Source organism: Thamnophis sirtalis, unplaced genomic scaffold (genome assembly GCF_051295495.1).
Source record: "Thamnophis sirtalis isolate CommonGarterSnake01/CBP01778 unplaced genomic scaffold, rThaSir2_p1.2 scaffold_2, whole genome shotgun sequence".
In the NCBI taxonomy this organism is placed as follows: domain Eukaryota; kingdom Metazoa; phylum Chordata; class Lepidosauria; order Squamata; family Natricidae; genus Thamnophis; species Thamnophis sirtalis.
Genome location: NW_028261382.1, coordinates 23,735,114 through 23,751,791, shown reverse-complemented (window position 1 = coordinate 23,751,791; position 16,678 = coordinate 23,735,114). Strand labels below are relative to the sequence as shown.

General features: G+C 47.3%; 2 protein-coding genes across 2 annotated transcripts in view; both read left to right on the top strand.

Moving 5' to 3' along the window:
* Positions 1–16,393, top strand: part of IQGAP1 (IQ motif containing GTPase activating protein 1) — a 122,427-nt gene extending 106,034 nt beyond the window's left edge. Inside the window, exons 37-38 of the mRNA XM_087704445.1 lie at positions 11,083–11,191; positions 16,082–16,393. Of these exons, the coding sequence (XP_087560571.1) occupies positions 11,083–11,191; positions 16,082–16,195 (223 nt within the window). The 3' untranslated portion in view covers positions 16,196–16,393. The remainder of the gene's footprint in view (positions 1–11,082; positions 11,192–16,081) is intronic.
* Positions 3,954–5,723, top strand: LOC148048499 (lamina-associated polypeptide 2-like). Its single transcript, XM_087703878.1, has one exon. The coding sequence runs from the start codon at positions 3,954–3,956 to the stop codon at positions 5,214–5,216; it is 1,263 nt and encodes a 420-aa protein (XP_087560004.1). The 3' UTR covers positions 5,217–5,723.
* Positions 16,394–16,678: the final 285 nt, after the last annotated feature.

Below are 16,678 nucleotides of genomic sequence, written 5' to 3'. Positions count from 1 at the left end.
TGATATATGGCATCGCATTTGCAATTGGAGAAGGCAGACATTTATCAAATGTTTCTGCGCTTTTCATTCTCAACCATCACAAGGGAGATTCCGCTATGTGGAAGAGACATAAACATTGTTGTATATTTGGGACAGCTTATTGACTTCCCAGGTTGGACTTTTGAGCTTATAGGAAACAATCTCACTGTATCCTTTAGACACTAATTTGCATTTCATACTCAGATTCACCTTGTCATCCATAAAAATACTTCCTCTTGTCCCTGCAAACAGTAGCAGTTGTTATATCTGGCTCCCAACAGAATTTTGTGAAGAGATTCTTTGTTTTGGACCATTACCTACTTCAAATGATGCATACTGGAATGATGATAACTGGAACCAAGAATATATTGTAGGATATGGTGGAAATGTGCAGTGTACTTAGCCTCAACACTATCCTGCTCACACTGTGGAACAAGCCATGGGTTATTGGTATTGAACATTCATTCATTCTGCTGCAGCTGCCAAAAAAGTCAACACAGTTCTAGGTTACATAAACAGAGGAATAGAATCAAGATCACATGAAGTGTTAATACCACTTTATAAGGCCTTGGTAAAGGTAAGGCCACACTTGGAATCTTGCATCCAGTTTTGGTTGCCACGATGTAAAAAAGATGTTGAGACTCTAGAAAGAGTGCAGAGAAGACCAACAAAGATAATTAGGGATAGGAGTGGAATTCAATTTCTTTTACTACTGGTTCTGTGGGCGTGGCTTGGTGGTGGTGGTGTCATGTAACTGAGTGGGCATGGCCAAATTGAGTTGGCCATGCCCACTCAGTCACATGACACACCCCCAAGCCACGCTCACAGAAAAGGCAGCTTCTGCAGTCTGTCCCTTTATGGTTCCCCACCCCCAGCCAGTGCAAGAAGCCTCCCAGCCACCTCCTCTTTGCCAGCTGGAATTGAGCTGGCAGCGGCAGCCGCAAGCTTTTTGCACCGAAAACTACCGACCTTTGCTTCTCGAACGTGTCAAAAAAGAGCTTCAGTCCCACCGCCACGTTACCCTCACTGCCCTGTTCTTCTGGAACAGTGGACAAGAGATGTGCGTGCGCGGCCGGTGCGAAGAACAGGGTGGTGATGACGGCAGAACTGAAGCTCTTTTTTGGCATGTTCAAGAAGCGGAGACAGGTAGTTTTCATTGCAAGAAGCTGTAGCCGCCGCTGCCGGCTTGGTTCCAGAAGGTAAAGAGGAGGCAGCTGGGAGGCTTCTCATACCAAAAAAAAGAGGAGTCGGCTGCAGGCATCTTGCAACAAGGGGGGGTTAGATGCAGGCTAGTGGGGAGCCCGGTGACGACAGCGCAGCCCTGGTTTAAGATTAAGTAAGGGCTGGACAAGGCCTCTGAAGGAGGGGAAATGGGATGATGCATGGCGAAGGGAGAGCGGGTGGCATGCAGGAGGAGGCTGCGGGAAGTCTAAAGCCAGGGGATGGTGCATTCCCTGACCAGGGCAAGGCGAATTGTGAGCAGGCGGAGACTCCAGGGCCTTAGGGAATGGTGTGTCCCTGGGCCCCGGCCCCTGACCCTGGGTGAAGGACGAGCAGGTGGCATGCTTACCTTTGGTAAACCGAGCAGAGTGGTGAGGCGTGGAGGCAACTGGTAAGGCGAGTAGTTGGGCCGTGTGGCGAAGGCAACATATATAGGGCTGGGATAGGCGGGACTAGCAGCAGGCTAGTCTGGAAATTAGGAAAGAAGTCTACAAATTGCAAGCAGTTGCAGACGATTTAGTTTTTATTCTTGAAGAACCATTAAAGTCGAGTTTGAGACTGATGGAGGTACTAGAAGATTACAGGAAAGTAACCGGACTGAAAATTAACAAATCTAAAACTAAAATGATAGTTAAAAATATGATGGAGAAGCAGGAGGAGGAATTGGCCAAGGGAATAAATATTCAGATTGAGAAAAAAATGAAATATTTAGGAATCCATATAACGGGAATGTGTACATCAATCAAAGAGGATAACTATGTTAAGTTAATAAATTATATAAAGGAGGATTTGGCGAGGTGGAAAAATTTGAGACTCTTTCATGGGAAGAATAGCGGTAATCAAGATAAATATTCTACCAAAATTATTATTTTTGTTCCAAAATATTCCCATAAAATTAGATTAAACGTATTTTGGGAAATTGAATAAAATGACATCAGAATACATTTGGCAAGATAAGAAACCAAGGATTAAATTTAAACTTCTGCAAGATGTAAAAGAAAGAGGACGATTTGGTATACCAGAGTGGGAATTTTATTACCAAGCAACTTTGCTTATCTTGATAAAATAATGGATAGAACTAAAAAATAATAGACTGCAAACACTAAAGGACCATGACTTACATTTAAAATGGCACACATTCTTGTGGTACGGGAAACAGGTACCACATCAATATTTTCAGAGACACTTTATAAGACAGGCATTATTAGAAATATGGAATAAATTCAAGAGGAAAATTTGCAGCAAAATTCCAATTTGGCTATCAACATTAGAAGCTAACGCTGCACCAAAATCTTATTAACAGGTCAATTATAAAAATATAATAGACAAAGAAGAGAGATTAACATCGAGGGAAGAGCTAAAAGTGCAAGGGATAGAATTGGAATGATGGTCCTATTCTCCTGTGTGCTGCTCCGGGAATCCAGTCATGGGTTAACTTAGCCCTCTAGCCTTGAGACTGAGTATGCAAATTTCAAAGTCACGCCTCCTCTGACTGGACTTCCGTTTCCTTTCAGTTTCTCTTACTCAGTCCAAGCCTACGAGACCTATTTTCAATTCTCTCTTGACTAATTGATAATATCTCAGGATTAATACTGGATTTCCTTGGTTTTTTCATTGTGGATTTCTTGCTGGTTGGAGGTACAGCGGCAGGTTTCTGCCAGCCGATTCCTCTCTCACTACTCCCTTTGCAGGGATATCGGATTACTGCAGCTGGAGCGTGGGGCGATCTTGCCGTTTCCAAACGGCTTCTCCGCCTGTCCTCCCTTTAAGTTCGGCGCGCAGGGAAGCTGAGTCTCTCCAGCGCTGCCTTCCCACACCGGATAGCACCCGCCTACGGGCGCGGTCAGATCCGAAGCTGTGGCTTATCGGGGCTGTCCTCTCCTCCTCCCTGCCTCCCTCCCTTCTGCCCTCGCTGGAGCGGCTGCCGGAGGATTGCATGGATCGGCTGTTTGGGATTTCTCCCTGCCGTCTCTTTTAAATTTCGCGCCTTTGATGCCGGCTGCCTTATTTGGAAGCAATTTCACGCATGCGTGATAATGTCTGGGGATGAGAAGGCAGAATTTATTCGCGCGCTTGAGTCTGCGCGCTGCTTTCGCCCCTCCGTTTTCCCTCACTCGAGGTTGCTGACTCAGGAAGGAGGTCGCTTCTCCTTTTGTCTCTGCTTCCACGTGGCGTTCTTGGCGAGTGCTTTACAATTGCATTCCTTTGTTTCGCTGATTGAGCTCTTTCAAATTCATACCATGGCTGATCAATCGGTAGTGCAAGGTACTGTCGGGCCTGTTTCTGAGCCCCGTTCCCCTGGCGAGGGGGGGGATAACCCTGGGCCTAGCAAGGCCACGACCAGGGCTTCCAGTAGCAGGCCTCGAGCCTCATCTACTGTTCGGGATAAGTCGCACAAGCACAAAGATAAGGCCAAGGCTCCCCCCAAGGCATCTGGGGCTCCCATTTGTTCCCCTCCGGTTCTGATTCAGCAGCCTGTTTCTCCGGTGTGAGTCGTTGAGCAGGGTTGGTCCCCTGATATTCAGCTTCCCCAGGCCCCTCTTCCTGAGGTAGGGGTTTTCGGGCCTCAATCTCCCCCAATTATTTCTGAGGCTAGTAGGGCTTCTCTTCGTTCGCCTCCACGCGCTGGGCCTTCTGCCACATTCACCCCCACAGCTGCAGGCCTCAGGCCTCTGGAGGGCCAGGATTTGGGCCTTCCTGCTGATTTTTACAGCATGATCTCAGAGGCTATTTCCAGAGGGGTGGATGCGGAATTAATGCGTAGATCCCAGGCCTCCAGGCCTACTCTGGCCTACTCGGGCCTAGCTCCTCAGGCACTGCAAGGGGATTCTTCCATCCTGCAAACGGATCCTCCTTCCCCTTTCCCCTCTGTGTTTAGTGTACAATCTCCTTTAGTGGAGGAAGGTGAAATCCCGGATAGGGATTTTTCTGGTGATGAGGGCCTACCTATGGATCAGCCTACTGCCCCTGGGCTCTTCAGGCACACTCTTTTCAAGTCTCTGCTGTATAAGGCCAAGACTACCGCCCACATGGGGGAGGCGGTTTCTGGAGAAAGTGCTGCTGTGGGCCTGGATGCCACCGAGCGGCTCTTTGCTGAGCAGGTGGCCTTGCAGGATTTTATCCCATCTCCCAAGCTTTTTCTTGATTTAATCCAGAAGCAGTGGGATGAGCCGACCGCAGTTAAGCCTCTAGGGTCTGGAGATAGGAAGCTTTACACATCTTCCCCAGAGTTGGAGGCACTCCTCCAGTTTCCCACGGTGGATGCTCCCATTGCTGCTCTTGCTTCACCGGCGTTAATTCCTTCTGAAATTTCAGAAGGATTGAAGGCCAAGGACCGCAAGGCCGAATCGGTCATTCGTAAAACTCATCAGGCAGCAGCGTGGGCCTTGCGTTCCGCTACTGCAGCTTCCTTCTTTAATAGGACTTCCTTAGTTTGGCTGAGGCAACTACAGGAAAGGCTGGACCCGGAGGAACTGCGCCTCCATCAGGATGTCACCAAGCTGATAGCGGCCCTAGAGTATTCTGCAGATGCCACCCTTAGCGCGACAAAATTTGCATCCCGAGCCGTGGTTTCCAATGTGGCCTCTCGCCGCTTGCTTTGGCTCCGCCACTGGCAAGCTGATGTCAAATCTAAGTGGCGCCTAGCATCCACGCCCTTCAAGGGTGGGGCCTTGTTTGGTTCAGTGCTGGATCCCATTCTCATTGAGACTTGGGACAAACGCAAGGTGCTTCCCTCCACCAGCGCCCGTGTACTTAGAAGGTCACAGCCTTATAATAGGCGGCAGCCCTTTCGGTCTGGGGACTCGGGGTTTACTTCCGCCCCCTATGTCCCCAACTACACCAGGGGGTTCTCCCAGGCACAGGACCGTGGCCAGGACCGAGCTGGGGCCAGAGACAGGGGGCGCCAGCAGGGTCAGGCGCAGAGTAGACGGTCCTCCCGAGGAGCGGGCAACCGTTCCTTTCGTAGATATCGCTGACCCGCAGGAGGTAGGGGCCATAGGAGGACGTCTCTTGGCCTTCGCCCACCAATGGGCGGAGCTCACATCAGACGCCTGGGCCCTTCAAGTGGTGAGCTTGGGTCTCACTCTAGAATTTCTATCCATCCCCCCGAGGAGGTTCATCAGGTGCCCTGTGCCCAGGTGCCCGTCGAAACGGCGTCTTATGGACGCCGAGATATTCCATCTTCTCACCATCAGGGCCATAGAACAAGTACCCAAGGGGCAGGAAGGCCTAGGGTTTTATTCCATCTTGTTCCTGGTACCAAAGAACTCCGGGGGATGGAGGGCAATCCTAGATTTGAAACAGCTCAAACAGCGCACGTTCACCAAACTTCTGGCAGTATTGGCAGCTTCCCTTCGCTCAATTCCAATACGCATCAATTGTTATTTAGACGACGTGTTGGTGTTGTCGCCCTCTCGAGATCAGGCTCTCCGAGACCTACAGGTCACGATGGACTCATTGCGAAACCATGGGTTTGTCCTCAACCTGCCCAAGAGCCATCTGCGTCCAACCACGTCCCTCCTTCATCTGGGAACCACCATCAACTCGATGTCGTGTGAGGTTTTCCTGTCCCCGGAAAGGAGGCAGAGCATATACCATCTGGCGCATCATGTGCTATCTCAACGGCGAGTACCACTGCTGTCGCTGTCCAAACTGCTAGGAAAGATGATCTCCTGCATCGGCGTGGTGCCCTGGGCCAGGTTCCATGCGCGCCCTCTCCAGTGGTTTCTGCTGCCCTTCCAGAGAGCGCATACCAGTCATTCCCACATCAAGGTGCAGCTTCCGGGCAAGACCAGGCGGTCCCTGCATTGGTGGATGTCGTCCAGGCTCCTCCGGGGATGTCCATTCAAGGAGCCGGACCGCGTTCAAGTTACAACGGACGCCAGTTTATTTGGATGGGGGGGCCATGCCCTGGACAGAGTGGCCCAGGGTCGCTGGTCAGATCAGGAGCTGACGAACAGCATAAACTGGCTGGAGTTGTGGGCCATCCGTCTAGCTCTCCTGGAGTTTCGGGACATTGTATCTCATTGCCATGTGTTAATTTTGACCGACAATGTGGCCTCCAAGGCCCACATCAACCGCCAAGGGGGAACACAGTCCAGAGCTCTGATGCTGGAAGCGGAAAGGTTGTTCCATTGGGCGGAGCCCAGACTCTCATCGATGCGGGCGGAGCACATCTCGGGCGAAGCCAACACTCAGGCGGACTGGCTGAGCAGAGCGACTGTGGATCAGGGGGAATGGCAGCTCCACCCCATTCTCTTCCAGGAACTCTCTCGCCGCTTCGGCCTACCCGAGGTGGATCTGTTTGCTCACCCGCACAACGCGCAGCTTCCCCGGTTTTACTCCCGATACCAGACTCCGGGGGCGGAGGGAGTAGACGCTCTACGCAGTCGGTGGCCGGCCGGCCTTCTTTATGCCTTTCCTCCTCTCCCGATCCTTCCGTCGGTCATTCAGAAGATCTTGGCGGAACAGGCGGAAGTACTGCTGGTCGCTCCGATGTGGCCCAGACGTCCCTGGTACGCAGACCTCGTCCATCTGTCCATTTCGCGTCCTTGGAGGATTCCGGACGACCGGATTCAGCTCAACCAAGGGGCTCTCCTGCACCCGAGCCCTCAGCTGTTGCAGTTAGCCGTGTGGCACGTGAGCGGGCGATGCTAGCAGCCCTTCACTATTCGGATGAAGTCATTTCTACCATTCAAGCGGCCCGTCGCCCGTCAACTACCCGTATTTACGAGGCTACCTGGCAGGCCTTCTGTCGGTGGTGCCGGCGCACCGGGGTCGATCCCATCAAGGCCTCGGTGCCCCAAGTTCTGGATTTCTTGCAGTCCGGCCTCAACAAAGGGTTGGCGCCAAACACGCTTCGCCGTCAGGTCACAGCCTTGTCGACGGTGGTCGGGGGTGGCCAAGGCCGCTCCTTATCTCAGCACTCGCGGGTTCGGACCTTCCTTAAGGGTGCTTCCAACTTACAACCGCCGACGGTACACCGTTATCCCACGTGGGATTTGACCTTGGTTCTCAGGGCCCTAACAGCTGCCCCCTTTGAACCTCTCCATTCCATCAGCCTCCGATTATTGACGCTCAAGACGGCTTTTCTGGTGGCCATAACATCGGCCAGGAGGGTGTCAGAGCTAGCAGCCCTTTCTGTTCGTGCGGATCTTTGCATCTTCCACCCGAACAAGGTGGTGCTTCGTTTGGATCCGACCTTTCTTCCGAAGATAAACTCGTTGTTTCACAGGACTCAGGAACTTGTCCTGCCGGACTTTTGTCCTCACCCGTCTCATCCGCAGGAACGCCACTGGCACCATCTGGATGTTCGCAGGGCTCTTCGTCGCTATGTGAAACGCACTGCGTCGTTCCGAAGATCAGAGGCTCTGTTCGTCTCCTTCCAGCCGTCTTCAATGGGACAGAAGGTGTCCTCCCACACCATCGGCCGATGGTTGAAAGCTTGCATTGCGTTGGCGTATGACACCCACTCCAGACTGGTTCCAAGGCGGATCACTCCTCATTCCACCAGGAGTGCGGCCACCACAGCGGCCTGGGCGACGCAAGCGTCTGTAGAAGAGATTTGCAGGGCGGCCACCTGGGCGTCGCCCTCACCTTTTATTCGCCACTACAAGATTGATGTCTTTGCCTCGGCTGAGGCGTCCTTTGGGCGGAGAGTGTTGCAAAGGGTCCTTCCGTCTGCGGAGGAGCCTGACCAGCCTAGCTCCCGCCCTGGGACTTAATTGCTTTGGCATATCCCATGATTGGATTCCCGGAGCAGCACACAGGAGAATGACCGTTGTCTTACCTGAACGGTCCTTCTATGGGTGCTGCGAAGGGAATCCAAACCCACCCGCAGTTTCGGCTGGTCAGGGCTCCATTTTGATCGTGACTCTGTGACTTTCTTATTTCTGACTGGACTCTACTAGGTAGTGCCGGATGGCCTGCGGCTTGATTGACAATTGACATATTGTTCCTTCGGTGGACTTCGTACGAGAACTGAAAGGAAACGGAAGTCCAGTCAGAGGAGGCGTGACTTTGAAATTTGCATACTCAGTCTCAAGGCTAGAGGGCTAAGTTAACCCATGATTGGATTCCCTTCGCAGCACCCATAGAAGGACCGTTCAGGTAAGACAACGGTCATTTTCAAATCCAATCTTGTTACTCGAAAGATATGAAAGAGTGGGACATTAATAGGGAGTTGATGGCAATAGATAAGATCCTTTTGGGGACATCTGGAAAAATAGTAAAAATGAAGATTTCCAAGAAAAGATTGGACCACTATTGGTTCAGAATTTATAGGGTCTCCTACTTGAACTGGAGGTTGGACTGGAAGACCTCTAAGGTTCATTCCAAATCTGTGTTCTGTGACCTATATGGATATAGATCCATACATAGACAAGGAAGAAGGTGTCTGCTATTCATGACATGACTACCAGGTTTTCTTATTGTTCCAGATGATATTTTACTTCCAGTGTAGCCTTTCAGCTGCCTGAAATGAATATGACTGTTTGTCACTGTCTCTCTTTCTGTGTGTGTGTGTGTGTGTGTGTGTGTGTGTGTGTGTGTGTGTGTGTGTGTGTGGTGTATCAACAAAGCAAGTTATGGAAGTGCTGGTCCTCTGGATCTGTGGCCTGCTTGCTCTGCATTGGAAGCAGCCTTTATTGGTTAGGAAGTTGTTTCAAGCCACAGTTCTGAAACCCTCTTGAACAGCTTTTTCCCCACAATTTTCTTGCCACAGTAGAAAATCAGATGATCCTCAGCTGTGTTCCAGTCCATTTAAGCGCCAAGTCCCAGAATATCAGTTTTTTCCCTGCCATGGCAGCACCCAGCTTGCTTTGTTTCATGGCCTGACCTTCAGTTCCCATGGTGCGCCTAGCAGTGTTCTTCCTTTTCTGGTGGCAAATGCTTAGCCTTTTGTTAAGACCTGAACCGGATGGAGCCCCATGCCAAAGCTCCGAGATATGCAAGGCCCTCAGCAGGTCCTTTGCAGTAACAAAACGTATTTTGCAGCTTCCTTCAAAAGACAAATATTTGCTCAACATTTGCTCTGAGAAAGATGGGCAGTTAAGAAATATGTACAAATCCAAAAATAAGATGAAACCTTCCTGTGATTACTGCAATATTTGGATGGTCCATGTTTATCAACATCCTTTCTGTTGGTAAAAAGTGAGGTTTTCATCAGTTGCCTGCAGAACTGAAATTAAAAAATGCTGTATTCGATGTATAAGACACACTCAGACGTTCAGCCACTTTTTTGAGGAAAAAAGGTGTGTCTTATACTCCGAAAAATACAGTTTTTACTAAGAATGAACTGATAGCAAGGAAAACAGGCAAGATCTGAGGCAAAACTGCACAAAAGTTACACTGTGAAAATAATTCCAAATCCCTCCCCCCGGGGTCCAGCACAGAGAGTCCAATCAACATCCAGTAAGATGTTATGGGAACAGGTCCTCTGCAGGTGTTTCTTGACTCCAGAGTCCCAGGATGCCTGGCCTTAGAGAAGTATAAACAATCTCACTCAGCTGCACCGTAGCTCATGAATAAAAACCTTCCTCCCAATTCCCAGGAGACACACTTAAACACCAGCATGCTTCCCATCCCAAATACATAAACCCCACTCTCCGTTTCTATGGCAGCCAAGAGCAAAAAAGAGTCAAAGAATGTACTAGGGATCCGGTTGACATATCCGTTCATTCATTCATTCAGTTTATATATTAGAGGATTTCACAAAATGACTCCTAGCTTTTACAACTTGAAAACAGAGTAAAAACAATGATGATATAAACAATTAGATGTCTTTGGAGATTCTCAATCATGCAAATCATTTGGATGAGAAGGGAAACATTTAAAGGAAGAAAGCCAAGAAAGTCCAGTTGCCTTCTGGGGGGGGACCACTAGATGGCGGTAAGAGCCAGAATAACAATTTGTTCCCCAAAGACAATTTAGTCTGTAGCAGTTTCCAAAAGGTCAAAAATGAGAGTAGCCTTGTCCTGTAATGCAGGGCTACAATGCATGCTGCTGGCATCAACTATGTTAATTCACCAACGTACAGGCTGCAGTCTTTTGTAGCAGTTGCAATTTCTGGGTGAACTATAGAGGCAGCGATAGGTGCAACCAACCATGGAGAAAGGAAGAAATCCGTGGCCACGTGGTGCCCCGTCTTCCCAGTCCCTGCAGCCAGTCCAGAAAAAGACTGTGATCATTATCAAAACCACTGAGAAACCAAGGAGCACCATCCTTATTCTGGCTTCATGAAAGGATATTAACAAGCACAAATGCCATCGCAAGCTTTTGTCCTTGGTATTGTGTATTTCTGTAAAGGTGTGTTAATTCCAATGCAACTCCTCTTCCTCTTTTGTTGGGTCTTTTGCCTTTGAACAAATAAGATATCATTCTAGCAGTATGTTCCAAGCGTGCTTTCTATCACCCATGTTTCAGTAATAGCAATATCGTCTCTGCCCCCTGTACTAGGACTTCAGTCCCCCATACTTCGAGCATGAATGGTCCATGGCTGACCCTCTGGCATGCTCTCCTTACCTGGGGAGGTTCTGAAGAACTGATCTGCTCCCTAGTTCTCCACAGCCACCATCTCTGCTCTCCACAGTGATGCGTTTGGCCTGCCAAGCCTCCACCAGCAGCCTTTTTTAATTCCTGTTTTTTGTTTATCAAACTAAAATAAAAAATGGGGGAAATGATTTTGATTGAAAAGTGATTTAGCTGACATATGTGGCAAGCCAAATTCTTTTATGTCTTTGTCTGTTGACACTTGTAAATTGTATTTTGTTTTTATCCACAGGTATGATAATATTTCTGTTAATATGAATAACATGATATCTCGTTGTGTATCCAACTGAATAGGTTTAAAAATGTGATATTTGAAATTGGCCCAACAGATGAAGTGGGAGACTTTGAAGTAAAAGCTAAGTTTATGGGAGTTCAGATGGAGACATTTATGTTGCATTATCAGGTATGAACTTTACTACTGTTTTGGTCACTGTCCAAAGAATGCTCTTCAAGTAACCCTGTAGGGAAGATGTTAACTTTGCAAACATTTACTGGCAGTGATTTTTAAAAGAAGTAAAATAAAATCTGGGTGAAGAATAGAACAACTGGCTTGAGGTAGCCAGGCAAACAATAATACAATGATAAAAAGTTTAACTCCTTAAAGTGTTTAAAGTTATTGTTGACAAATCATAGATCTCTCCTAAGTGATGTGAATTAAGTAAGTAGGATCTATTAAGTATTCCTATATTTAACCCATCAGCCTCTTGGGTTTTGCTAAGAAAGAGTGTTCCCCTCCCGTTCTGCTCGTGAGATCATGTGTTGCATTGCCAACCCAGCTGGGAAATGCTTTTTTCAGATTGTAATGTCAGGGCTATTCATCATTGGTTACAGTGAAATATTCTCAATATGCATTTCTAATTTTGAAAAGATTTATTCACTCCAATATTTTAATACCCAAAGGGAAATATTTTGGGTCTGAGATAGATAAGTGCCAGGGTTATAAGAAATTTCATTTGGGTATAGGTCTTTAATATTGAAAATCAGTGATACGATTGTGGGGAATGCAGGAAGCTTGTCCCCTGTTTGTCCCAGGAGGTCCTGTCCTGAGAGGCACTGAAGAGGATTGGGGGTGGGGGTGAAGGGAATCCTGAAGCTTGGTTGTCTCTGCTGTGGGAAGTTAGGAGACAGACCTCGTCATATTTTTCTCTGCTACTTAGATCAATCTAAGAAGCCTCTGGAAGGCATTTCTCTGGAAGGAAAGAGCCAGAGGGATGAGAGGGTGGGAGCTTTTCTTGGGAGCTGCTGGTTTATCACTATGTTGGCCGGTATTTGATATTATTTTAGCCTCTTTTTAGCCTTAAATATTTTTACTTATACTAAAAAGCTGATTGATCAATTGAATGACAGGGTCTAGTCGGATACAACAAACAAAAAAATCAAAACAAAAATAGACGCTAAAAATAAACAGTCAAATTAATCAAAAATCAATAGTGAACAACTTAAGCTGAGGGCTAACCAAATCCTGGAGGAATACTGCTTGGGCTTCTTAATGTATGCCTCTGCATTTCATACAAATCTGTATCCGTTAAATGAGGGGTGCAACTCCTGCAGTGGGGGACATATATGTCCCAGTGGTGTTTGATGCTTAAAGCACCATAAATGGGCTTCCTTCCTTACCAGGAGGCTAACAAATAGCTGAGCTTCAACCCATTAAGAGCTGTTTGGGTCTGGAGCAACTCCCCTAATTCTATTCAACCTCCAATTCCAGTCTCAACGGCAGGATAAAGAGGCTTTTTCTCATGGTTCTTTCTATCTCCTTGGCTTGCTTCCATGTCCAAGGGATATTCCCTTAGATGCTGCCATCATTTTTTTGGCTTCTCTAGTGTGTTTCAGGGCTGCTGAAAAAGCCGGGTGCAGCCACAGTTCGGATGGGTTGCTCATCTCGGAAGAATTGTCTGGGTTGATAACATGGAGTGCCTCAGGTTCCCTGCTTGATCTCCCGACTTGATGGCACTCTTCACAACGTTGTGATTGAGAGGCTATTGAAATGGCTCAGAAGCGTCTAAATGCAAATTATTTCAGACAAACATTTTCATAAGCTGTTGAAATACATAGATTTCTTTTCTTTACCATTGAAGGTGTTCTCTGAATCATTGTATGAAAAATACTTAACTTTTTTGTTTGTAGCTGTTCCTTTAAATAAGTTCTAGTAAAACAAATGTAGAAAATTTGGTTGAGAGCTTTAAATCCAGAAAATACTTGCTACTTACTACCAGTTACAACAGGTCATTTAGTGACCATTCAAAGTTACAATGTAGCCTTCCCCAAGTACTTACAACCCAGTCCCAAAATAGCAAATGTTGCAGCACCAAGGCCATCGTTCACCCTTACGAACGACTGCAGAGGCACTGCAACATTCTTCCTGCCTATTCCCTCGCCCCACCAGGTCTTCACAGGCCCTGGGCCTATGGAGGCTGACTTCCCTTTCAGAGTGAGCTGCCTCCTCTCCAGCCTCTCTGCTTCTTTGCCTGCTCCTGACGAGAACAGTGGAAGAGCAGGATGAGTGCGCCCTGCTCGGCTTTTCTGACTCACCAAGGCTGCCTGCTACTTCTGGAGTGGCGGGCAGCCTCAGTGAGTCTCTTACAAAGGCTGGCAGGCTTGGTGTGGAAAAGTCCTTGTGTCAAGTCTGACAGTTGGTAAACTGAAGGGAGGCTTTGGGGCAGTAAACTTGCGTTGCTTCAAACCTCTCATTGGAGTGCAAACACTTTTCACCCGGAGACTGGAACCTTCTGAGTGTCCTGATTTCGCATGAATCGCTGCTTTTCCTGTACGCTGCTTGGAGAATCCAAGCATGGGTTAAATTCTGTCTGGCTGCCCTGGGCTGAATTGAAAGATCTTTAGCCATGACTCCTCTTCCGGTTCCTCAGATTTTTCAATTCTGTTCTAGCCCAATGAACACATTTTAAGTGGCTCCAGAATCTCAACAGAATTTTTAACCTTAACTTAGACTTTCCAACCAGAAAATTTTCCATCCTTCAAAGAAATCCTCTATCCACTACCACAATTTATGAGGCACCTGAGCAGCCTTCGCTAAATGGTGCACACCTAAGCAGATAAACCCCGCTTCCACTTCCATACCGCAAATTTTGGACTTTTTGCAAGATGGATTGGACCAGGGTTTGGCGGCCAAAACACTCCATCGCCAAGTGGCGGTGCTGTCCACCGTCCTCACTCCCAATGACCAACTATCCCTAGCACGTCTTTCCATGGTCCGCAATTTCCTGAAGAGCACCTCCAACCTATGGCCCCCGGTCGTTCATTGGTACCCGACCTGGGAGTTGAATGTTGTACTTAGGGCTCTAGTCAAGGCTCCGTTTGAGCCGATTCGCACCTGTGACCTGAAGCACCTAACCTTCAAGACAGTATTCCTGACCGCGATCACCTCTGCACGTAGGATTTCGGAAATGGCAGCCTTGTCAGTCAGGGAGGACATGTGTGTCATACATCTGGACAGGGTCATCCTTCGCTTAGATCCTTCATTTCTTCTGAAGGTCAACGCTTAGTTTCATCGGAGTCATCCTTCCGGACTTTTATCCTCACCCAAGACATCCTATGGAACTCAGATGGCACAAACTGGATGTGCGTCAAACCATTCGCAAATACATCAAGCATGCTGTGGCATTCAGGCGATCGGAATCACTTTTCATTTCCTTTCAACCTGCTACCATGGGGCGCAAAGTCACCTCCGCTACCATCGGCCAATGGTCTTGTGCTTGCATCGCCCTTGCCTATCAGCTCCAGTCTAGATAGGTACCACGCCGCATCACGGCCCACTCTACGAGGAGCGCCGCATCCACAGCAGCCTAGACCACCCAAGCGCCCATAGAAGAGATCTGCAGAGCGGCTACACGGGCCTCACCATCCCAATTTGTTGAAGCTTACAAATTGGACAAGTTTGCATCAGCGGAAGCAGCATTTGGGAGATGGGTCCTTCAGGGTATCCATGCTTCTGGAGAGCCCTAGTGACATTTAGCTTGAGTACATCCCATGCTTGGACTCTCCAAGTAGCTTACAGGAAAATAACCATTGGCTTACCTGAAGGGTCCTTTTCTGTACGCTGCGAGGAGAATCCAATCCCACCCTAGGGTCTCTCTCTCACAGCTTCCATTTGTATCTGATTTGGACTTACTTGATGTGGATTTGTGATTTTTGTTTCCGAATTTGACTTAGGCAATCTATTTGACTTGAACTAATGACAGAATCAATGGAACCACCTTCGAACAGTGTTACAGGTCCATGCCTTCATTGAAAAAATCTGAGGAGCCGGAAGAGGAGGTGTGGCTAAAGATCTTTCAATTCAGTCCAGGGCAGTCAGGCAGAATTTAACCCATGCTTGGACTCTCCAAGCAGCGTACAGAAAAGGACCCTTCAAATAAGCCAATGGTCAGTTTCCAAAGCGCCCCATTTGCACGCAGATGAAATTTCCAGGTCTCCGTCCGGGGGAAAGGTTAAAGCAAGTTTAGAAGAACAAGATAGAAAAATGAGCATATAAAGACAGAAAAAAGGATAGAAAAAAAATAGGCATAATTTCCTAGAGTAGAGAAGGTAGAAACAAAGCTAAGCGCAAACCACAGCCACCAACCAAAAAAGGGATTCTCAAATTTTAAATTTTTAAACCTTAAAACTTTTAAATTTTGAAAACTTTAAATCAACTAATACATTTTTAAATTATTAACTTAAAATTTTCTTCTGGAAAACTGCCAAAATCTTCCACATGAATGAACAGCCAAAATGATACTTTTTAAAACTATTTTTTTCTCTTTCTTCAAATATATATTGAAATAAAAATCTCCCACTTTTACATATATTTTTTTACTCTAAAAAGAACCTGCAAAAAGAAACAAACTCATGGTGCAGGTGACTTGATACTATTGTGGTATGCAATATATCAGTGATGGCCAACCTATGGCACACGCAGAGCCATCTCTCCGTGCACATGAACTGTCGCCTGTTGCTCTTCCGGTTCCGTGCCAGCCAGCTGGGAGTGCCAGAAATGGGAACAGCAGCCACCCTGTGCGCATACGCCCACCGGAAAGATGATCTTCTGGTTTCCGGCACACATATATGCACTGGCCAGCTGGTCTTCACATGCACATGGGTGCCAGAAACTGGAAGACCAGGTGGCCGGGGTGCGTGCCCGAAACCGGTAGGTCGTCTTTCCAGTGTGCGTATGCGCACTGGGCGGCTGCTTTTCTGGTTTCCAGCACGTGTGCTTGCTCCTGTTTCAGCAAATTATACATGTATTAAATATAAACTATGTGAACTTCTCTCCCTCCCTCCCTCTCTCTCACAGGATCTGCTGCAGCTGCAATATGAAGGTGTAGCTGTCATGAAGTTATTTGACCGAGCAAAAGTAAATGTTAACCTGCTTATTTTCCTTTTGAACAAAAAATTCTATGGGAAGTAAGTCCCATTCCTGGAAAGTATTTGAAGGCAGCTTCCTTTCCTGTGGGCGCGTGGTTAAATCCTGCATAGGACCTCTGTCCTCAGTATGGAATCTCCAGCTATTGGCATCTCATTTTGACTTTGCTGCACACATTTCTTGCATATTGTTTCCTAAGTACTTGCTAAACAGTCACAATTAATTAAATCATTCTTAACACCTTTTTTGCTCCTTTGAGTATTTATTCCAGCCAGAAAAAAAACTAGAGGTCAAGCAAAATTCCTAGTGTGCTAACCAGACAACTGAAACAAAATGAAGAGAAATATCACTTACTACCAATATTCAACTTTCTATCAAATACAGTGTGTGTGGATTTTTTCTTTATTAGTGGCAAGCTTAACTACAGATATCTCTCTCCTTTTTCCACCCAAAATATTTTAATCTCCTTATCTTGAAAATAGTACAAGTACAAGGCCATACAACAAAAAAGGCAAAGCGAAACAAATT

Coding starts and splice junctions, on each gene's coding strand:
- LOC148048499 (XM_087703878.1), top strand. CDS start 3,954: ATGATCTCAGAGGCTATTTCCAGAGGGGTGGATGCGGAATTAATGCGT.